The following is a 22,886-nucleotide window of genomic DNA, read 5'->3' as shown; positions in this document are numbered from 1 at the left end:
TCCTTGGTCTTGATGATGACTACCGAACACCAGTCCTCTCGGGAACTCCACAAGCGCCAGAAGTAAGTTAACACTCTGCCACTCAGAGAGCCCCCCAAGGGGAAAGTGGGAATGGGAGTAAGAGAGAAAGAGAGAGAGAGACTCTTCCTGGAGAGTGCGGTACCTCTTTGGGATCTGGACCACTTTCTTCTAGCAGGGACTGGATTAGAAGGATAATTCTCCAGACCTCCGATAGATTTCTTAAGACGTTCTAAAAACACTTGTTCTCTGGAATACTCTCTCAGGTTTGTATTTTGTAACTTGAACAACTGTATTACTTCTTCAGTTGTTTTTATCTGTGAAAAGAAAACAACAATAAACAAATAGCCCTGAATACACTCTGCTAGATAGATTCTGCAAGTTGTTATAACTTGCTATACCGTTCAAACCATTAGCATATCTGTAAATAAAGTTCTGTAACAAATGCTGAGTCCACAAAAGTTATTTCAATTACTTGTGCGATTAATTGTCTCTTTATCGTGGCTCTATTTCTTAGCCTAATTTAGCTATAACTTTGTGCTCCAGCGCCCTTTTGAACATAGTCTTTCTCTTGGATAGTTTCTTCAAGAATAATTGAATTTAGCGCTTTATCAAGTCTTATTGTTACACGGTTAAATACTTTCAAAAGTGAACTCACCGAAGCTTGTTGATAATTGTGAAAGTTCCACTTATCTGTTTATTTTTCTTTTTTCCTTAGGATCGTGTCACCGGAAGAATTCAGAGGAGGAAGAAGATCCGGTTTGTGGAGAGACGAAGACTGTGCCGGAAGCAGTCACGGAAGCCTGCCGGGAGAATGAGGAAGCCACCGGAGATGACAGGAGGCTTGGGAAGGGAGTGCAAGGACGCCAGAGATCTCACCGGCAGAGTCGCAAGGGAACACAGGAAGCCGCCGATCAGGGATGGAGAATCGGATAAGTGCTGATGCTGCCACTGACGAGACCAAGCACGTTGTGACGATGCGAGCAGTTTAAATACTCTTCTACCGCTCGTGCGGGCTTCCAAGGACTCGTGTTTCACGCGGTTCAGTTAAACACATGGAATATTAATGAGGAACTGCTCCGGAGTACAGCTCACGTGTTTTTTCCAGTTGTCAGCTTTAATTCAAACATGTGAGGGAAACTTGCAGCAAAATCAAAGCAGGTTCACGTGCAAGTGAAAACCCATAAATTAAATACCCCTTGGATAACACCATGTACAGTTTTCATTAAACAACAAGTACACATGCATACCCTAGCCGGAATTATGTGGAATAAGGGCTAAACAATATTATTCTAGAACTGAACCATGCAACATTAAGTACAGTTTACAATGTTTCCCAACATTTGTATTAAAGGAGATTAACTCATAACTTTAACGGGTTACCTTCTAGTAAACCCTAGCATGGATGGGGCTTTGGATGCTCATGACATTTCCTGCTTATTTCATTCCTTATCTGAGTCACTTGGTAAATTTCCAACAGAAAATCAAGCTAAAAAGTAATTTCACACAGACGTAAAGAAGGACTGACAATCATGGCAAACTTTCTTGCTAATCTGTTATAATTTTTAGTAAGCCCAAACGTTTTTAAACTTTTCCTTGTTGATGGTGATTGTAGGAGAATTGTAGCTTGTGCCCATTTAGTTTACCATTCTCAGGATCTTGCTAGGCTTTCTAATTTGTCATTGAACCACTATTGCACCTGCACAGTGGTTTCCAGAAAAAAGATCTTCATCTGTAAACATAGAATTCTTTATGATACTGTACCTCAAAAATTGATTTTACAAACATATAGGGAGGGCACTCTGTTTCAGTAGCAAAGCAGGATGATGCAGCAGTTTTAGGGATCATGCTAAGAGTCATGTTCTACATCATGTCACAAGGGTGTCCAAGCTACATCCTTGGACACAATCAATGCCAGACTTTCAGTATGATTACTAGTTGTGAACATGAATTGCATTTGGGATTTTTTAGACCTACCAGCCTTCAGGTGGCTTTCTCCCAAACCTTGTGTCTGCTTGTCTCCGATTTCACTGAATTCTTTTTGCTGGTCTTAGGACTCTGAGTACTTTACCACTGCCAAACAGTTCTAAAGTACATGTGCTCTCTCCCCTAAACATGGTTTGTTTGACTCAGCCAAAATTGGCATATTTAATTTACCTATGCGTCCATAGTAGAGTGTACTCGATGTGTCCAGGGCCTGTACATTAAATGCAACTACTAGGCTTGCAGCACTCATTGTGCCATCGATATAAGTAGCACTTTAAACATGTCTCATGCCTGCCAATACAGAGCCTGTGAGAAGCTGGCCTGGTATATGATGAACTCTTATGTAAGTAGGCATCCTGCAACAGCCCAGACATCTCTTATGGTGATTTTAGTGGTCTTAGACAACCTTAGAAAGCTCTCTAAGGGGCATGTTATCAAGACAGGTGATAAAATTATCGCCGCATTAGTGGCAGAAAACTGCATCTAAAGCGGTGATAATGGGCTTGATAATATGCTCTATGGAATTCCAATTGAAGCCCATGTTAGACGTCCTTCACATTTAACATGGGCTTCAATTGGAATTCCATAGAGCATATTATCAAGCCCATTATCGTCATTTTAGCGGCAGTTTTCTGCCTGGCTTGATAATATGCCCCACAGTGGTAGCTGTGGAGAGCAGCCTTCAGGCTTAGTCCAGAAGGAGTGCAAAGCAGCTTGTTTTACCAGAACATAAACTTATAGGTATAGTGAAAAAGTATCATACAGTGTATTTATTAAAATATGTATTTATTATAAGACACTCACTAACACATTCAGATATCTCATAGCCGGAGATTCACACAATACTTTGCAATAGAAACAGGATACTTGCACCAGGGAAGCCGGCTGCATAGGTGTGAAGTGGTGTCAGAAAGCACCGTTGAACCCAATGGAGGACTTCAGAAAGATGCCCACGGCTACTGGAGAAGGCGAAAGTGTTCGGTGGAACACAAAGGTGGATTCAAGATGTGAACAACCTGCAAACAGAGAGGGCAGAGTCTATGCCACTCAGGAGTGACCACGAGGCACGGAAGACGAATGCCCAGTGATGTCAGGTGTTACAGGGGAGCTGACAGTGACCTTGAAAATGCAGCTCTGTGGACCAGGCAAAGATGTGGAAGACCAGGAGCCATACACAAGATTCCCACGTCGGATGTCAAGAGTTGAGATTCAGTGTCCGGCGGGAGCACCATGCAATCAGGGGAGCCCAAAAGAATTCAAAGGTGACCCTCAAGGGGACCTACAGGCCCGAGGCACTGGAGTGGCAGAAGACCCTAAGCAGCTTACCAAAGATGCAGGCGACGATGCAAGTGATTTGATGAGGACAAAGATCTTGGTCACTGGAGATGCTTGAGGTTGGGGCTACTTGGAGCCCGAAGATCTTGGTGGAAAGAAGCCAACAAGCCTTTGCAACTGCAAGTCGACATGGTGCACAGGGTTTCAGTTCCTATGGCTCCGACGAGGGATACTGATATGAGAGGACAGAACAGACCTCTAGGGTTGTGAAGAACCACCATGTGTGTTGCTGAGCCTTTTGGAGTCCGTGGGAGCCTTGTATCAGCTAACCAGTCAGCTGAGCTGCGGTGCCTGCAGATGTAGGGAAGTGACTCCTTTACTTCAAGGGAGATTCCTTCAGGTGGCTTGGATGCCCACAAGCCCTGAACGGGTACCTATATGGAGCACAGGCACAGACGTTGCAGCAGACGAGCAGGGCGAAGTGATCAGGAGCAGCAGAAGTCTTCCCGGTTGCAGCCTTGATGCCCAGAGCGAAGTCCAGTGAAGTCTAGAGTGCCCGGAAGTGATGTCTGAATTGAATCATGTCCCACGGCGAATCTAGGGACCCACTCTCAGGTAAGTCCTTAAGTACCCTAAGGAAATATGATTCCAACATGTTTGATACCAAACACAACAGGGTTCGATACAGCCAGTTTCAAGATGGTCATCACGTAATGATCCAGTGCCCCTCTATATGTTATATGACTGCCTCATTTACAACCTGGGAGAATGGACTCTGAAGGCTGTAGGGGTGTCCTGCTCATGCAGGGGCACCCTCACACTTAGAACCAGCACCCTGCCATCAGGATTGAAACAGCCTGCTGTAGGGGTGATTTATAGGTTTTAAGTGCAGTGACCCTAGAAATAGGGAAAACTATATCTTTCATAAGTGGTGCTAGCACCAGCTTTCACAGGCAGCAATGGCAGGCCTGTAGTGGTAGTTTGAATTGTCTCCCATTGGTGGCATAGTACATGCTTCAGCCTATGGGGGACCTCTGTGGTACCTATGCCCTGGTTTCCTTAGTACCACATACTAGGGACTGATAAGGGTACCCCAGTATCCAATCTGGGATGTACCTAAGTACCATAACTATTTAGGAGAGAATGCAGAGAGACTGGGGTCCTGATTAGCTGGATCCCAGTCATACTAGTCAGAAACAGCATTACATCACACAAAAAGTACAGAGCCTTTGTGTGAAGTTTACATTGGCACGTCGACTTGGCATTTAAAACCCCTTAAGCTCCCTTTTTATTACATATAAGTAATAGTAGTAGTTGACCCATAGGGCAGGGTGCTGGGTAATCAAAAGGTAGGACATCTACATTTAAGTTCTGCATGTCCTGGCAGTGAAAAATACCCACATTTGTTTTTCACTACTGTGAGGCCTACCCCTCTCATAGGCTAATTCCTTATTCGTAAGATGTAATGCCTGATTGAGATCTGTCATATTTCATATAATTGGAATGATAATGATGCACTCTTTTCACAGGTAAAGTCAAATTTATCAATACCCTTTTAAAAATGCCACTTTTAGAAAGATGGGATTTTCTGCTCTTAGCTCTGTGTGCCTGCAGCCTGTCTCCAATACATGTCTGGGGTGGGTGACAGCTGGACTTTGTGCATTCCCTCTTGGCAGCCACACACAAAGGGAGCTTAGGTGTGAATGAGAGGCCATCAACTTCCTGATGGATCATCCTGTGTAGGATGGGAGGGAGGAACTGACACTTACACCTGAATAGGCTGTTCCCTGTCCCCAAACAAAGGGCTGCATACTCCCCTGGAGTGAGTCTGGTGCTAGAGCTGAGAGGGCGGACCTCTGTGCACTTCAAAGCCATTCTTTGATGTCATTCCCACTTGAAAGGCACCACTGGGTATAAGAACAGGACACCTGACCCTACCACTTCAGTACTTTACTGGATCTGTGAAGAACACTGCAAGGAGGAAGGACTTCTGTCCTGCTACAATGACTGCCACTCTGCTGGACTGCTGTTCTGGAAAAACTGCTTTTTTTCTGTGCTGCCCTGGTGCCCGTGCTAAGGAAGCACAGGACCCGTCTCACTGAATCCAGAGAGACTTCAAGGGCATGCTGGCTTGCCCACTGTTCTAAGTCTCAGGGACAAAGTTCAGATGCTGTTTCATCAACCTGCAACAGCACCTGAACTTTGCTTGCTACAAGTCCAGCCCTGCCACGTGATGCCAATCCAGTCGTCAGGCCTTGGAAGTGTATAGAAAGTGCAGCAACTGCCAGAACCCAGGAATCAACGGCATTGCTCCGATCAGAACCGGTACATCTCTCTCAATGCCGACACATTGCTGCTGCGGCACAGACCACGGACATTGCATTGCAGGCTTCATGGCGCATCTTTTCTGGTTTGTGGTGCATCTCTGACTTTGCACAGCACAGTGCCAATGCATCCCCTTCAACCCAGCGGTTTGACGATAATGCATCATTTCCTTGCTTCCCGCATCTCGACTCTGTCAATGACACATCCAAGGTACTTTGCAGTGGGTGAAGGCTGGCCCCTGTATCCAACCCTTGCTCTCTCACGGTCAGCCGGAACTTTTGGATTTACTCTGGTCTAGCACGACCGGATAGCCTCGGTTGGCAGTTTAAGCTTTTAGGCACTACAATTTCATTTAATCTTTAAAAATTCGTAACTCAGGCTATACTTTTTGTTGTTATGGCCTTGTTTTGATCATAAAAATATAAGCTATTTTTCTAAACTATTTTAGAGTATTTTTGTGATGTTTTCACTGTGCTACTGTTTGAACTGTTGCACAAATACTTTACACATCACCTCTTAATTTAAGTCTGCCTGCTCTGTGCCAAGCTATGAGTGGTTGAGCACAGGTTAATTTATGGTATGGATCCGACTTACCCTCACCAGGATTGGGGTTCCTGCTTGGATAGGATGCATACCCCTGCCAACCAGAAACCCAATGTGTAAAAAAAATTACTAAAATAGCTTTTTGTGTGCTTACACGGTAAATGGGTGCCTAATAAATGTATTAATTTAAGGAAAGCTATTAAGTGCCTGTAAGAAATCGGAGTATTAGTTGAAGTGGGTGAGAACATCAAATAATAACCAGAATCCTTTTCAGTTAAAAGCACAAAGGTCACTACATAAACCTGTACGTAACACTCTGATAGCATGGCACAAAAGTAGCCAAACTGAATGTGGAGGCAATGGATAAAGTATTTATGCAGCACACAACCAATAATCAAGTGAAAATACAGCAAAATACAAATCCCAAATCAATTTAGATAAAAGAGCAGATTCTAATAAGTAAATTGACATGAAAACACACAAAATCCAATCAGGAGAAATTAATTTCCTAAAATGTGAGGGGCACCTGCAGTCCCGCTGATGGTTACTAAATATTAGCACTCTTTTCACCAAAATGCTGAAAAATATTTAGGAAAAACACATGGTAAATCTGGGTGCAAAAGGTTATTCCTGATTTCGGGAAGAAAACGCATAATGGCAGAACTTTGCAGCAGAGATACCGGCTCATAATCTTACTTCCACCCAACAGTGTTTCTGCTACAAACGTAGACCAACTTGTAATGAGCAGTGCTTAATTTGTAAAGAAATAAGTGCTAGAGCACTCGTCAGGAGACCAGTGCAGCTTGCACCACACATTGTCCCTGCCAGCACTGTAATTAATAGTACCAATAAAAATACTAACCATCACAGTCCTACAAGTATGGCAATTCAGACTATTCCAGGCTCCCAAAGTTATAAGAATGGCGTGGGCAGCAGGTAACAGTCATTTTCAGTCTATACTGAATTAATCAACAATTGCTTTTGTGCTCATCTCTAAATTAGTCAGCCAGCACCACAATGTGGCAGACTGTCACAAGCATTGATGTTGACAATTAAGTGCAAGTGCCGAGCACCGAAAACCCTTGGCTCAAATTAAGCACTGGTAATGAGCCCATGGTGGTATTTACCTCCAGGTCTTTGAAGGGAGCTCACATTCAACTATTCAGCAGTGTGAGGATTTAACTTGTTTTTAGGATGCAAGATATTTTCTATTATCCTCTGTTGGGCTCTGCTTTTGTTCTACATAACTACCACGTCTCTGATTCATACCTTCATCACTAAAGGGTTTGAAGGCTTCTTACTTAGGATTTCCATGTGGGTGTTGAGATTAGAGGGTTGCAGTTTCACTTTAGAGTATCCCCTTGTGCTTGGGAATGTAGTTGCTAATTGTTTATCATGCCTACTCCTTGACAAAGTAATGCAAAAAGAAGAAGAAGTGGACAACGGTGGCATGATTTTAAAAATGGCTATCTATGGATAAGGAGAATAAGAGTAGAAGGGACATCCATTACAATGTGGTATTTACACCACAATACGTTTACAACGTGGCCATTACAACGCAAGTTGTTACAATGACTTGCATTGGATGGTGCTATACACTAAAGAATAGTATGATTTACTCTTCCAACACCCACCCTATTGTTAAGTAGGCTAGAATGGAATAGTAAATCATACTATTCCTAAGTCCAGCGCCTCTAGCGCAAGTCATTGTAATGACTTGCAATGTAATGACTGCATTGTAAACGTATCACGGTGTAAAGACTGCGTTCATAACGTAAAACATTCCGAGTAGAAGGCTCAGGGCAGAATAGGAAGACCCCACAGGAAGTAAAAGAGTACGGGGCCTAGTCACAAATTGCATTTTGTAGCACATTTAGTAGTACTACAATAGTACAATTATTATACTACAAAATGCTATTTACAAACAAACATAGGGAGGTTCCTCTTTTATGTTTTTCTGTGAAGAGATTTTCGCCTGACTCTGGAATCACAGCACATTTAAGTATATATTTTAGTGGTAAATATGGGAGAGACAGAGGGCAGTGGCTGGAAAGTGGGGAATATTTACTCCAAACTGGGAGGAGTGAAAGGAAGACTTAGGAAGGGCTTAGTACGTGTTAGATGTTAGTGGGATTGTCAGCGCGGGGACGCACTGTTCCTTGTGCAACCATGCGCTTAATAAATGCCATTAATAATAATAATAATAGTACGTAACTGGCACCCCCTGACAAAAAGTCCCATACTTATCACAAAGTGCACTTGTAAAATTACTACAGCCAAAAATGACAAGAAAGAGGAAGCAGATTCGAGGGAGCAGAAAGGGTAGTGCGACGATGGATCACTGTGGCTTCCATGGAAAAACCATGCATTGCTGAAGTAGGTTTGAACAACAGAGCTTGAAGAAGTCAGATACAATGAGAGTCTGGTAGCTGAGCTGGGGACGGCGGAGAACCAGAGAGTCGGGTGGAGTCCTGAGGAAGTCGCGGCAGAAGCATCATGAACAGAACCAGAGGGTGTTGAGAAGCCAGGAGGCCATGTCACAATGAATTCCCCTGCCATGCTCCTGGAGGAGCAGGGCAGGAGCGTGACTTTCCCAGGTACGGGCTTGTATACTGGAGGAGGGGAAGGGAGCAGGGAGAAATAGAACACTAAGCTCTCCATACTCCATTAAGGAATACTATATTGTGCTTCTTTGACCAAGTTGTGTCTTTTTTAGTTGTTTTCACAAACCTAAAGCTTAATTGAGACTAATTCCCCCTACACAAGTATTCAATGTGGTGCCCACTTGGTAATGGGAGCACTATGTGATGGCAGGTAGGCACTGGTGAAAATTCCTTACAATCCACAACCCTGGTATCCTTCATACCATTATAGAAAATCTTACCTGAGCCTTTTGTCTTTTTCTGAGGGGCATTCTCTGGATCGGTGGTCCTGACTTCCCTCCATCCAAAAGAAAGAGGAACTGATGTCTTCAAAGCTCCAAGAAGTTCCCTCTGACCCCCATAAATCTACAGTGACAAAATAAATGACACCTGATAGAAAGCTTGTTGCTGGCCGTGGGGCAGGACTTCAGGCCCTAGTTCTCCCTGTGGCAGGAAGCCACCAACAATACCACAAGCGCCCGGAGGCGCCTAATTATTCCCGCAGGGCTCCTGCACCTGGACAAAGTTTTGGATTGAGGTATCTGCACTAAGGAGAGCAAAACAATTGGCAACACCATTAACTTGTCATATTGCTAGTCCTACTTGGGAAGCACACTTTTCGAAAATCTATGCTTTTGTTGATGATCCAAGTACAGAAAAAGTGAAGGGCCATTGTAATGATTTTTCGGTCTGTATGGATGAAGTGGAGGAACCAATTGCTCAAAGTCTGAGTGGGAATGCTCCACGACCGATGGTTTTCCAATATATCTTTTTAAATCTTTTTAAAAATTTTTAATGGTTTGATGGACACCCCGCTACCTGAATCTTGGTCAATGTCTATCATCATGGCAATTTACAAAAAGGGAGACCGCACCTAACTAAGGGGTGCTTTAGGATGGCTGTCGGAAAACCACCCGACCGCCATGCTAGCGGAAATCCACCGCCCGCTGGTACCGTGGCCAGACTGGCGGTACAATTAGGATCCCCCATCAAAAAAATCAGACCGCAGCGGAATGAGGCAACGAAAAACCACCCGTAGCGGGCAGAAAAGGCTAAAATCCATCCGCGTCAGTCGGATTCATGGCGGAAACACCCCCAACTGCCACCAGGACAGTGGAGACACCGCACGGAAAATTAGGATATCCCCGATGTGACAGCGGTGCGTTCCGCTGCTTCCAATCGCCACGGTCGCAAACAGTGATGAATGGGAGATCCAGCGGAAGGTCTGTAGCATAGCCATCGCTGCGGACGCTCTGTGAAAAAAATGGCGGTCGACTTAAAAAAAACACAAGGCCACCAAGTGCACACAGCAAACTAATCCTGCCCCCAAAAACACCTAACACATCCCAAAGACAAAACCCCATGGCAAATTTAAAAAGTACATATCCCAGGACAACCCGCACAACACACCTGACAGCAATACCCCATCCTGACACCCACATAGCTGAGCATAAAACCAGCCCCTTCACTGACTAGAATCCTTTGCAATACTCCACAACTGAAGGGACAAACACCACAGCTGAAAGGGGAGGCAAATCAACACACTATCACTACTCATATCATACACAGCACCACCATCACTTCCACACCTGCACCTCTAACCCCTCTGCACATCACACACCCTACACATCACCCCCACTCCCATCACTTACACACCTGCACCTCTAACCCCTTTGCACATCACATACCATGTCACCACAGAAAATGCCCAAATTCACAGAGAGTGAGTTGACAGTTATGGTAGATAAGATAATCAAGGTAGAACCACAAGTGTTTGGTAACCTGGTCCAACAGACACCATTAGCCACCAGAAATCAACTGTGGGTAAGGATAGTCGACAAGGTCAATGCAGTAGGGACCACCCCGTGCCACAAATAGGAAATCATGAAGCAGTGACATGACCCGAAGAGTGATGTCAAAAAGAAGAGGAGCAAGAACCATGAGCTGGCTCAGAGGACTGGCGGTGGCCCTCCCATTCCACTAAGAACATTCACTGCATGGGAGGAGAAGGTGCTTGCCATACTGCATCCAGAGAGTCACACAGGAATAGCTGTGGGAGTGCAGGTTGGTAAGTACAAACACATGTAGACCATTAGACTGCTATGTACTGTCCAGCACAACTACAAAGCTACATCTGCAAGGCCCAAGAACATTCACATGCACCACAATATCCAACACATGTCCCACAGATGTAACACTCACTCCATCTGAATCACCCCCAAGGTAGCCAACATATACAGGGTTGTATGTGTCCAGGCAACCAGCACTACAGCTCTAAACAGGCCCCCTTGCCCCACCCCTGAGCAGGATGTAACACTCCCCCCACCCAGAAGCATGCGTCAGCCATTGTATGGTTCACATTCACCTAACAGATAGGTAGCCATCTTCCCAGGGAGGGCTGTGTGGGGGTAGGAGGCCTGCCCAACAACTCCCACCATGCCCCCTGTCCCACACCTGAGCAGGATGGGGCACCCCACCCCGAAGCATGTGGCAGGGATTGCATTGCTCACATCAAACTAACAGGTAGGTAGCCATCTTAATAGGGAGTGGTGTTTGTGGGTGGGAAGACTGTAGTACTACTCCCACCATGCCCCCTTGTTCACCAGCTCATCAAGATGGAGCAATCCCTCCCACCCAGATGCATGTGTCAGCTATTGCATTGTACACTTCAAACTAACAGGTAGGTAGCCATCCTCCCAGGGAGGGCTGTTTGGGGGTAGAAGGCCTGTACCACAACTCCCACCAGGCCCCCCTGTGCCACACCTGAGCAGGATGTAGCACTCCACACCCACCCAGAAACAGTTGGAAGCCAATATAAGGTTCATCCTCAACTAGCAGGTAGGTAGCCATCTACCCAGGGAGGGCTGTTTGGGGGTGGGAGGCCTGCACTACAACTCCCACCAGGCACCCCTGTCCCACCCCTGAGCAGGAGGGAGCACTCAAACACACACCCCGAAGCATGTGTCAGCCAATGTATTGTTCACTTCACACTAACAGGTAGGTAGCCACCTTATGCTCTCTTGTCCCACCCCTGAGCAGGATGGGGCAGCCCACCCCAAAGCATGTGGCAGGGATTGCATTGCTCACATCAAACTAACAGGTAGGTAGCCATCTTAATAGGGAGTGGTGTTTGTGGGTGGGAAGTACTACTCCCACCATGCCCCCTTGTTCACCAGCTCATCAAGATGGAGCAATCCTTCCCACCCAGATGCATGTCTCAGCTATTGCATTGTACACTTCAAACTAACAGGTAGGTAACCATCCTCCCAGGGAGGGCTGTTTGGGGGTAGAAGGCCTGTACCACAACTCCCACCAGGCCCCCCTGTCCCACACCTGAGCAGGATGTAGCACTCCACACCCACCCAGAAACAGTTGGAAGCCAATATAAGGTTCATCCTCAACTAGCAGGTAGGTAGCCATCTACCCAGGGAGGGCTCTTTGGGGGTGGGAGGCCTGCACTACAACTCCCACCAGGCACCCCTGTCCCACCCCTGAGCAGGAGGGAGCACTCAAACACACACCCCGAAGCATGTGTCAGCCAATGTATTGTTCACTTCACACTAACAGGTAGGTAGCCACCTTATGCTCTCTTGTCCCACCCCTGAGCAGGATGGAGCACTCCAGAGAGTTGTGTCACAGATTCCACCCAAATGTGAAAACAGTACAGGTAAGTAGACAGTACATGCACCCAGCCATTCCTCTCAAAAAGCATGGTGCCATATGACACCCCAGCCCTCTCATCACACAAAAATACACACAGATCATATTGCCACTTACAGTGTGCAGACAGCTAAGCAAATGTAACTGTCACAGCAACCAAAGTGTGACACACCAATTCACGTGTAGAATAAAGGCTGTGCACAATCATGCACAGCCCTGAATGCCATGTGTAAGTGCCATGGGGCCAGAGCAGCAAGGACCATAAGAAAACAAAGAAAGCATGTTCGGTGGTAAAAATCGAGATTTGCACATGACATGACAAAGGTATGCATGAGATAACTATGGCCAGTTCATGCTCAGATGTAACGTCTGCCAGGCAGAGTAATCGACAAAGAGGCTTCACATAAATTCTTCGTTATGCTAGTCGTTAGATGGCAACGTGTCTCTGTATTCACAAAATATGCACTTGGCGCATGGAATGTTTTGACACGTCACACCATGGACAAGTACTGCATGTACTTCAACATCATGTCAGGAGGCACAGTAGTGTGCATACAAACAATGTGATGATTAGTCAACTGTGTGGTGTATAAACAGTGAATAATATACATCTAACACAAAGTTTGCGGAGTGCACTACAATGACCATTTCCCATCTCTCCCACAGGTGACCAAGAACTGACTGCAGAGGACAACACCAGCAACCTGCAGAGCCAGTCTACCGTCGTAACATGGACTCTCGGATGTTGACTCCCGGGATTCAGAGTAGAGGAGCTCCTCCCCTGCGGCCACAGAGAGGGGTAAGTCCTCAGACCCCACTGGCCATGCAGCAGAGTCCCCCCCTGCCAAACGACGAAGGGGCCATCCCAAGAAATCCCTGGGAGTATCCTGCGGCAAAGCACCTGCCAAACGCCAGTCACGGAGCAAGCCATGATGGCAACTCTCTTCAATACTGCATTGGCTGTTTTGGATTGTCCTTACCCACACTGCCTTGTGGATGGCATCTGTCTGTTGGACTGGGTCACCACATCAATGTGGTGACTACTCGATTGTCTCATGTACCATAACTGACAACTCACTGCTTCACTAATCACCTCAATGTAAATATTCACCCCCTCACCTTCACCATTATAAATAAATACTCCTTACACACATGTCATTATTTCTGCTCCGTGTTTATTCCAGGATGTGCAGTCTTCACCATGATTACAATGTACCTGGAGTATGGAATGTATGTAGGCAAGGAGAGGCTGAAGTGACCTAGGAAAACACAACAGAACAATATTCACTAGTCAGGGGTAGGCATCACAGACATCACATAACACTTCCCATCAAGCTACTCCATTATGCACACATCACAATGAGCAACGGTGCCGACATAAACATCCTGTAGATGTGCCGAACTACCCTGTCACAGAAACATTGTCAGCCACCACTGAGTTAACAACTGGCTGCACTCACAAAGCTGACATACACCTTGCCAACAACAGCGACATCATCAGACAATGGGTCCGTTGTACATTGTCACTCACCTTCAAGTAAAGTAGCGGTTGAGCTGTTGACGCAGGTCAACACCTTCCTCCTCTCCACTATCCTCGTCACTGGACTAGGGTTGGTTTGAAGGCGGAGGCCTTGGCTGCTCATCAGCATCCAAGACCAGGGGGATCTCCTTGCGTAAGGCCAGGTTGTTGAGCATGCAGCATGCAACTACAATCTGACCCACCTTCCAGGGCAAGTAGATTGCACACAACAGGCCTTGTAAGAAGGGTGTGAGATTGTGAGACCATGTCCCTAAATGTGCCACACATGACACATGGAGACATTCACAGGGCAAGGATATTGGGGGCTGCGCTGTGTTGGACACAGTGAGTCTGCCTCAAAACAAAAAATGTGATGTATGTCTTGTCCACCCACAAACTGGATAAACGATGTGGGCAGTCTACACACAGCTTTCTGTGCTGGCATCCTGCATGTGTATGTGATGGGCAGGTACTGGGTCAACACTCATACCTGCATGCATTTGTGTCTGAATCTCCCATGCATGATGAATGTATTTGTTGATCAGTTTAAGTATACTAAGTAGGGAATGAGCAAAATAGTTCATTTAAATGCACATCATATCCAGAAGAGGGGTGAATAATTTTTATAGAATAGAAGGGATTGTTGGGAATTTAGTAAGGAGGAAAATTAGCTTTTCATGTTGACAGGGGTAATATCTAAACCGTTTCCCTTACGGGGTTTAATGAAGGAAAAAAGTGAGGGAGACGTAATTAATGTCATATAGTACATTGACTCATGGCAATGATGTTAGATGTTAAACATTGTTGTGTTGGTAATGAATGTTTGTTTTATTGTTATTTCTAGCGCACCCTGATGAAGGGCACTTGGGGCCCGAAATGCATTGGTCTTTTAAAATAAACGCTGCTTTGAATGAATTCCTGCACTTGTCGTGTTTAAGCAAGAGGTCCGGATGGGCACAGCTTTCACATCAGAAATTTTGAAAATAGCACAAAATCCCGCATGTGGATTAAAAATGTGGAATGAAAGGAAAAACATATAAAGCATGGTTTACGTGGTTAAATATTGGATTAAAAATGGATGAAAAACATGAACTGAAAGCCAAAGAGGCGCAATCCAGTTGTGCAGTCGGCTGGGGGCACAATTATGCCCCTCTCCATACATGTTGGTGTAGTTAGGGACATCCCATGGATGGGAACAGATGTGTGTATCATCTGTGTGTGAGTGTTACTGCCCAGGGTGGTGTGCGACATGGGTATATCATCATCTTATTTAGTGCTTTGCTTGCATATGATGTTTGTGTTAATGCCACCAAACTGACCCAACATCTCTATTTATTGCAGCATCTACCGTGGCCACAGAAGGACAGGGGACTGACACCAGTGGTGATGCATCAAGCACAACTGCTACACATGAGCACAGTGACACTGATGTGACTAGCGCCTCGGAGGAGGACAGAAGTCTGCTTGACGGATCACAGCCATAGACACCAACCTCTATGTCATCTGACGACAGCGGTGACGCATCTATGTTGGCGGGCACAGGGAGCGGTAACTCTGTATCCTCTTCTACCACAGCGTCCAGTGCCCATCCTCCCAACTACTTCCACTAGTGGTGCCCGTGTTCGCACCAGTAAGAAGGGAAGAGTGTCTTTCACCCTAGGCACTGCTGCCCCTGCCCCAGTCTCCCCTGCTGCCATCGTTGTTGAGGCTGTGGACCTTTTGTGCCAGCTGTGTATGGGGCAGACAACTCTCATCAATGCCTTCCAAGACCACGACAGAAAATTAGCACAGGTAGTTGCTTTCATGCAGGGCATGCACTTAGACATGGCTGGTCCTCACCGGACTGTCCAGTCTCTGTCCTCCGCAGTTACAGCAATTATTCAGCTGGAACCGTCTCAGAGTCCAGGTCCAGTCCCTTTGGCCACACCCATGCCAGTGGCTGCACCAGATGATGGTGACCACACACCACAGATCTCAGGCTCACGATACAGCACACGCAGCACCCAACTGCAGCAGCCCAAGCGGGGCAGAGCGCAGACACCATCCCCCCAACAAACCAAAGTCACCCCAGAGCGCAAAGGCAAAAGCCCTTCAGGCGACACTCAGGGGCGTAAAGCCAAGAAGCAGGCCTCAGACTCACATGTCTCAGAGGCATCCCCAGCCAAGGACTCTCCTGTCCCCAAAATGTCTCGGAAAGAAAAGCAGTCAGTTCCCATTCCTGCTGTGAAGCTGGTGCCAGCTAAGGGCCCACAGAAAAAGGCCGCTAAGGAAGATTCACCCACAACCTCAACTCCCATCCAGAGCCCTGTGAAGCAGGTGATGGTGGTCAGTGTAGGGGGTTCACCTGTTCAAGAGGTGATGGGGGAGAAAAATCAAAGCCAGGCCAAGCGTACCTCCGGATCAAGCAGGTCCACAGAGGGAGGGCCCCCGTCTGCCCCTGGTGCAGCTTTGTTGGAGAATGTGCCTGTTGTTGCCCCAACAACTACCACTCCTCCCACCAACAGACCTCCATTGCGAGTCCCCAATGAAGTGGAAAGTCAGCCCTCCACATTCTCCCTCTCACACTGCGTCTCACGGCAGCATGACTCCACCTCCCTGTGCCACCTTGCCACCTGGCCCAAGCAGCCCTCCGGCTTTGAAAGGCACTGATGCCTCTACCTCAGCTAGGCCTCTCTCTCCCCTGTCCAGTCCTCCAACTTGCTCTGACACTCAGCCACCTCCCAATCCGATTGAGCCAAGTCTGAGTCCAAATCCCCTCACACACCTGTCTCTCCCACAGCAGTGCCTGGACTGGCCATTGTCATCCCCCTAACTGTTTTGCTGACCATGGCAGATTACAGTCTCACACATTCCCTGTGCAGCCTCTCATGCACCTCATCTGCACTTTGTACTGGCCACTGGCCTTGTTGCTCCTTGCTGTGTTGAACTATTCCCTGTGCAGCTTCTCATGTACTTACTCTGCACCTTAGACTGGCCACTGGCTTTGCTGTTTGCCCCTTCCCTGTGCAGCTTCTCATGTACTTACTCTGCACCTTGGACTGGCCACTGGCCTTGCTGTTTGCCCCTTCTCTGTGCAGTTCCTAATGGACTTACTCTGCACCTTGTACTGGCCACTGGCCTTGCTGTTTGCCCCTTCCCTGTGCAGCTTCTCATGGACTTTCTCTGCACCTTGGACTGGCCACTGGCTTTGCTGCTTGCCCCTTCCCTGTGCAGCTTCTCATGTACCTCATCTGCACTTTGTACTGGCCACTGGCTTTGTTGCTCCTTGCTGTGTTAAAGTATTCCCAGTGCAGCTTCTCATGTACTTACTCTGCACCTTGGACTGGCCACTGGCCTTGCTTTTTGCCCCTTCTCTGTGCAGTTTCTCTTGGACTTAATCTGCACCTTGTACTGGCCACTGGCCTTGCTGTTTGCCCCTTCCCTGTGCAGCTTCTCATGGACTTTCTCTGCACCTTGGACTGGCCACTGGCCTTGCTGTTTGCCCCTTCCCTGTGCAGCTTCTCATGTACCTCATCTGCACTTTGTACTGGCCACTGGCTTTGTTGCTCCTTGCTGTGTTAAAGTATTCCCAGTGCAGCTTCTCATGTACTTACTCTGCACCTTGGACTGGCCACTGGCCTTGCTTTTTGCCCCTTCTCTGTGCAGTTTCTCATGGATTTACTCTGCACCTTGTACTGGCCACTGGCCTTGCTGTTTGCCCCTTCCCTGTGCAGCTTCTCATGGACATTCTCTGCACCTTGGACTGGCCACTGGCCTTGCTGTTTGCCCCTTCCCTGTGCAGCGTCTCATGTACCTCATCTGCATGTTGTACTGGCCACTGGCCTTATTGCTCCTTGCTGTGTTAAAGTATTCCCTGTGCAGCTTCTCATTTACCTCATCTGCACTTTGTGCTGGCCACTGGCCTTGCTCTTGTCTACTTTTGGTGCCTATCTGTGTACTATGTGAATAAAGACAGTTACTCCTGTTGCCTGTTTTGTCAGTGTCCTTGCTAAATAAAGCATTTTCTGTGTGGGTATGGTTTACTGTGACGCATGCTCTACATGCCACTTCAACATTGCCAATGGCTTGTTACATTTTTTCAGGGTTTTACAGAGGTGACAGGCACTTGAGTTCCTTTTGACTCTAAGGCTTGGAGGTGCAATGATGTTGGTTTATGATGAACTACTGGTATCATGATCAATCTTTGGTCAGGTTAGCTATATTTTACACATGTCATGTTTGTATGCACTGGCAGCACAAATTGGGATGCTATCCTCAGTTTTGCAGGGTGGCTGGCCAGGGTCATCATGTCTGTGTGATCTTTCTTGATGTGTGCACAGCAGTATTGGTGTATGCTCATCTAGTGATGGCCAGGCATCATAGTCACATGGGTCAAATTCAATGTGTGCACTTGGGTGGTCAGTAAGTGTGCAGTGTGAAGGGGTTGACTTTGTCAGTAGTGTTGGTGAGTGTGTGCCCCTGCAATGTCAACTGCACACGTGTCACCCAGGAGTTGAGTGCCTGTTGTTTGGATTGTTCAGCCCTGTGCTGGTGATTGTGTGCACATGTGGGAGTTGTAGGTAGTGCACTGTGCAGTGTGTTGGTGTGTCCTTGTACTTCTGGGTGACACCTACTTGTTGGTGCCAAATGTGAGTATGCAGAGTATGTGACTGGCAAGTCAGTGTTGTGTTTTGTTGATCAGCCATGTGTCTTGATACTGTTTGTACACAGTTTGACCTGCTCAGCCACACTGACATTGTGGGTGTGTTTTCTAATGTATTGCTGTCAGTTGGGGCTTTTTTTCTCCATATAGCATGTGGGGTGTGGAGTCATACCATCCCCTATCTGTGCTTCTGATGCCTACCCATTGTGAGTCTGCACACCATCTATTTTTGTATGGGGCACTCCTCACCTGTTCACTACTGGCATACACACCACTTCACTCCCATGTCAGCTGTCTCCTTGGGTTGCCAGTGTGTGTGCCTCCCCATCAGTTCATTTGTTACACTATACTTTGTGGTGCTGATCTGTGCACAGGACCAATGTGCCACTCAGGACAGTTTCCCAATTGGTTATATGTGATTTTCTTGTCTTGTTTCTCAGCCATGGTTGCTCTCATGAAGTTCTACTGTTTGTGCTGCACAAGCCTCTGGTCATGTTGTTTTCACCTGGATGTCCCAGACTTGTGCATCTGTATGTGTTGGATTAGCTGTATGTGTGTTTGCTGAGGTACTGCTTCACTTCCTGACTGTGATGTTGTCTGTGTGCTGTGCTGATTAGCGTTGTGTGGGTTCATGTTGTGCACTCATATCTGTGTGTGACTGGTATTTTTGGTGTGCACACACTGCTTGTCGTGCATGCAGTGCTGTGAGTGTATGTTGCCTTGTCCTTGCCTGGCGTGCACCCCTGATGTCTTGCTGTGTTTGCAATGTGATGTATTGGCATGTGCATCTGTTGTGTGTTTGATGTTGATGTGTGCAGTGTTTGGGATGGGTTGTCTCTTGCAGCTGACAGATGCTCTGTGTGTGATGTTCTATTTGCAGGTCAGTGTGTGTGTTTTGTTAGTGTGTTGTGATTCCTTCAGATGTGGGTTTACAGTGTAGTGTGCTTTACATGTGTGTCTGTCATATGCACTTGGGCTATTCTTGTTCCTGGGAATGTTTTGGGTGCATCCTTGGGCTTTTCTCCTCCCATATGTGACCTGTCATTTGTCAGGATCGTGCATGTGCATGCATGTAGTACACTTTAACAACATGTTATCTTGATGGGTGGTGTGGTATGTCTGTCTGGATTTAATTGTAGGCCCATCGGTCCCAGTTTGTGTCCATGATTGTTTTGGGATGATGCACTTCTTGTCTGTGTTGGGGTATGTTGCCTTTCTACAGTTTTGCTCAAACAGGTCAGGTCTGGTCTTCTTGTACATCTGTGTATGTTGGTTTTGAGTTTTGTGTTTGGCTGTTGTTTTTGTGCAAGCATTGGTTCAGGCATCCATGAGTGTGTGTGTGATGTTTGTGGATGCCCCCCAGGGAGTGTGATTGTTTGTCAGTGTATTGACTGGACATTGTTGGCAGCCTTCTGTGTGTTTGACACTGGTGTTGTGTGCTGCAGGTGTGAGGTTGGGGGGGGTGATGTGTGAAGGATCCTGCTTGTGTTTGACAGCCATGGAGTGTAACAATGGGCCCTGTGTGTTGTGCTGCAGACACACACCTGACAAGTAGTTGGATGCAGGTGTGTGGCTGTTCTTTATTTGACTCCAGAGATGTCCTTTAATTCCTGGGCCTATACATGGTTTGCCTTGCTGTCTCTCTGAGTTTTTGCGCAGAGGTGACTGTGGTTTGCTTTTACTCACTGTGCCGGTCATGTGTGATTTGATGGGCTAAGGGTGTTGTTATATGTTCCTTATCTTGCATGTGATGTACACATGCTTAGTGGTTGGCTCCTTGGGCTTCCATAAGTGTGCACCTCACTTTAGCTTTCCTATTTGTTGTCCTCCATTGATGCTGACATCTGGTCTGAGTTTGTGGCTGTGTGTCAGTGTGGGGTATGTCTGTGTGACTTGACAGGCTGTGTGTTCAGTTGAGTGATTGTTCCTATGATGTATGTGTGCTCATTTTGTGATTGTACTTGTTTTGTTGCCATGAGTGTGGTGTAGGTGGGGGGTGAGGGTTGCCCTGGCCCTGTGTTTCTGTGCTGTGTGGTCCTCTGCAGCCCCACCTGCTGAGGATGTCTCCCTAGTTATTTGGTGTGTGGTGCAGGGTGTGGGTTTAGCTGGGTGGTTATTTACATGGGGGAGCACAAGAGCACATGGCATGTCCCTTCATGTTTGGGGGGGCCTAGTGTGTGGAGGCTGCAGGTGTGGCCCTATGATATTTGTGCACTGCCCATGCCTGGCACTGGCCCTGCCTTCTACATTGTGCGCATGTTTTTCTGTGTCTTCACCGCTGCGGTGACGTGACCGGGACATTGCATCAAAATCACAGTTGGTGGGTGACCTGGATGCAGAGAGGTGATTTTGTGACAGGTGAGACATGTGTGGGTACACTTGTAGATGTGTTCCTGTCCCCACCAGAGTGTCTGGTGTGGACAGGAACCGTATATCAGCTCATGAGTTGTGTGTTGTGGTTGTGTGCAGAGTGGTGTGTTTGCGTACCTGCGGCATCATCTACGGCAGTCCATGACTTGCTGGTAATGTATAAGGTACAACACCGGAAAGATGTCTGGATCCATTGCGGTCGGGACCGGATGGAAGGGACTGAGAATCTGGTTTCGCGCTCTGCTGTTGTGCTTCTGCCGTCTCTGGTTGAGCGGTTTCTCCACTGCGGTGCGACTGGCTGTTTGGGGCATCCTGATTTGTACAGTCGTCGGGATGTCATTCCACACGGCTGTGAGTCTCCATTGGCTCCCACCGCTGCGGTGGCGGGCGCACTTTGATGGCGGTTCGCGTCGCACCGTGACGGACGGAAAATGGGCTATGTTTGGCCATTCTAATATGGCGGGCGTGAGCATTTTCCGCCAGCACTGCAGTGGTGCCTCTGCCCGCCATACTAATAGGACCCTAGGTTGCTATAGACCGATCTCCCTTATCGACACTAAGGCTAAGATTCTATGTAGAATCTTATACAACCATTTTAAGGACTGGGTAGAAGCATTGTCCGTTTTATATCTGTCAATAGGGGTTTAGGAGTAATATTGGCACGGTCGAAAAATGCTTAAACTTGACACTGATGATAGCAAAATATACAATTGCATGTAAGTCACTAGCGTATTTTATTTATTTTAGAATTCATGGATCTGTCCCAAGCTTTTGACTGTGTACATCGGTCTAAGCTTTGGACGAAACCTTTTGGCAGAGGGACTGGATGAGGCATTAGTGCATTTTCTCGCATATTTGCACACACACATGAAGGCCAACGTTAGAATCACCACAGAGGGTGAGGTTTCATCTCCAATAAACGTTTCGTAAGGAGTGAGGCAAGGTTTCACACCAGCTAAGTGTGGGTGGTGAACTCCGCTCCGCTCACGGAGTTTGCAGAGATTTCGACAATCCGTGTTACGCGGAGTTCTGAAAAACTCTGCTTCACGTAGCGAAGCAGAGTTTTTTTCCTCGCTCGCATTCGTTACCATCAAGTTGGTGAGCGTGAGGGAGGAAAATCCACCTCCTGTCAAGATTTTTCCTCGTTTTCGATTATCAACATCAAGTTGGCGGACCGCTCGCATTGAGAAACCATCCGTTCGCTTTGAGAAAGCTTCTGCTCAAGTAAAAATCTATTCGAGCGGCAGAAATGAAGCAGCGCCCGCTTGCGCTGTGCATGGTGCTGTTCGCGATGATTGCACAGTTCAGACTAGCACCTGGCACTGAAAATCTCTGCAAACGGAATTTATCTAACTGCTCGCAGAGCTCTGTGTAGCGTGTTAGAGGTTTTCTTTGCACTTCGCGGAGTTTCCGTATAGCGAACTCCACCAAGACTTAATACTAGCACCACTTTTATTCATATTATATACTAATAACCTTCACCTGTTTTTAATGAACATGACCCCAGACGTTCCTTTGATCATTGACTCCCCTATACCTACACTTTCATATGCGGATGGTGCAGTTTCATTGGCTTGCACACCGAACGCTCTATGACACCTGGTACAGGGCTTTGTTGATTTTGTGACCACCTTAAATTTACAAACACATTTAAACTAATCTTTTATTATGGCCTGTGGCCCAAAGAAACATCACTTATCATCTATTTCTGCAGGCAATAAAACAAGCTATTACAAGTTAGTACTTTTTCCAATTTGCAAATATCATGTCGAGCCACAGGCTCGTGGGGCCCACAGAATGCGCAAAGCAGGCAAAATCAACTTTCGCACTACTTTTCTTACCGCAACCGAAGGGTGGGGGTGCTCTTCCTTCTTTATTGCAAATATATAAAACTCAATGTTTGCCT

General features: G+C 46.9%; 1 protein-coding gene and 1 long non-coding RNA gene across 3 annotated transcripts in view; one reads left to right on the top strand and one right to left on the bottom strand.

Moving 5' to 3' along the window:
* The window catches only part of LOC146810193 (uncharacterized), a 37,425-nt gene extending 36,684 nt beyond the window's left edge, over positions 1 to 741 (bottom strand). The window contains exons 1-2 of the long non-coding RNA XR_014965642.1: positions 677 to 741; positions 164 to 335 (exon numbers count right to left, since the gene is read on the bottom strand). This is a non-coding gene — a long non-coding RNA (uncharacterized LOC146810193). The remainder of the gene's footprint in view (positions 1 to 163; positions 336 to 676) is intronic.
* An 89-nt stretch (positions 742 to 830) lies between these two features.
* Positions 831 to 17,934, top strand: LOC146810192 (uncharacterized). Of its 2 annotated transcripts, XM_085617179.1 has the most exons (3): positions 831 to 3,894; positions 13,116 to 13,248; positions 15,310 to 17,934. In XM_085617179.1, the coding sequence occupies exon 3, from the start codon at positions 15,703 to 15,705 to the stop codon at positions 16,615 to 16,617; it is 915 nt and encodes a 304-aa protein (XP_085473305.1). In that variant the 5' UTR covers positions 831 to 3,894; positions 13,116 to 13,248; positions 15,310 to 15,702; the 3' UTR covers positions 16,618 to 17,934. The 2 variants fall into 2 exon arrangements, with proteins under 2 accessions (XP_085473305.1, XP_085473304.1); XM_085617178.1 differs by lacking the exon at positions 13,116 to 13,248 and having other exon boundaries at positions 2,623 to 3,894; positions 15,310 to 17,892.
* The last annotated feature ends 4,952 nt before the right edge of the window (positions 17,935 to 22,886 follow it).

This window comes from Triturus cristatus, chromosome 7 (genome assembly GCF_964204655.1).
Source record: "Triturus cristatus chromosome 7, aTriCri1.1, whole genome shotgun sequence".
Taxonomy (NCBI): domain Eukaryota; kingdom Metazoa; phylum Chordata; class Amphibia; order Caudata; family Salamandridae; genus Triturus; species Triturus cristatus.
The sequence above is the reverse complement of the archived record's forward strand: the minus strand, read 5'-3'. Positions and strand labels throughout refer to the sequence as shown.

Coding starts and splice junctions, on each gene's coding strand:
- LOC146810192 (XM_085617179.1), top strand. CDS start 15,703: ATGGGGCAGACAACTCTCATCAATGCCTTCCAAGACCACGACAGAAAA.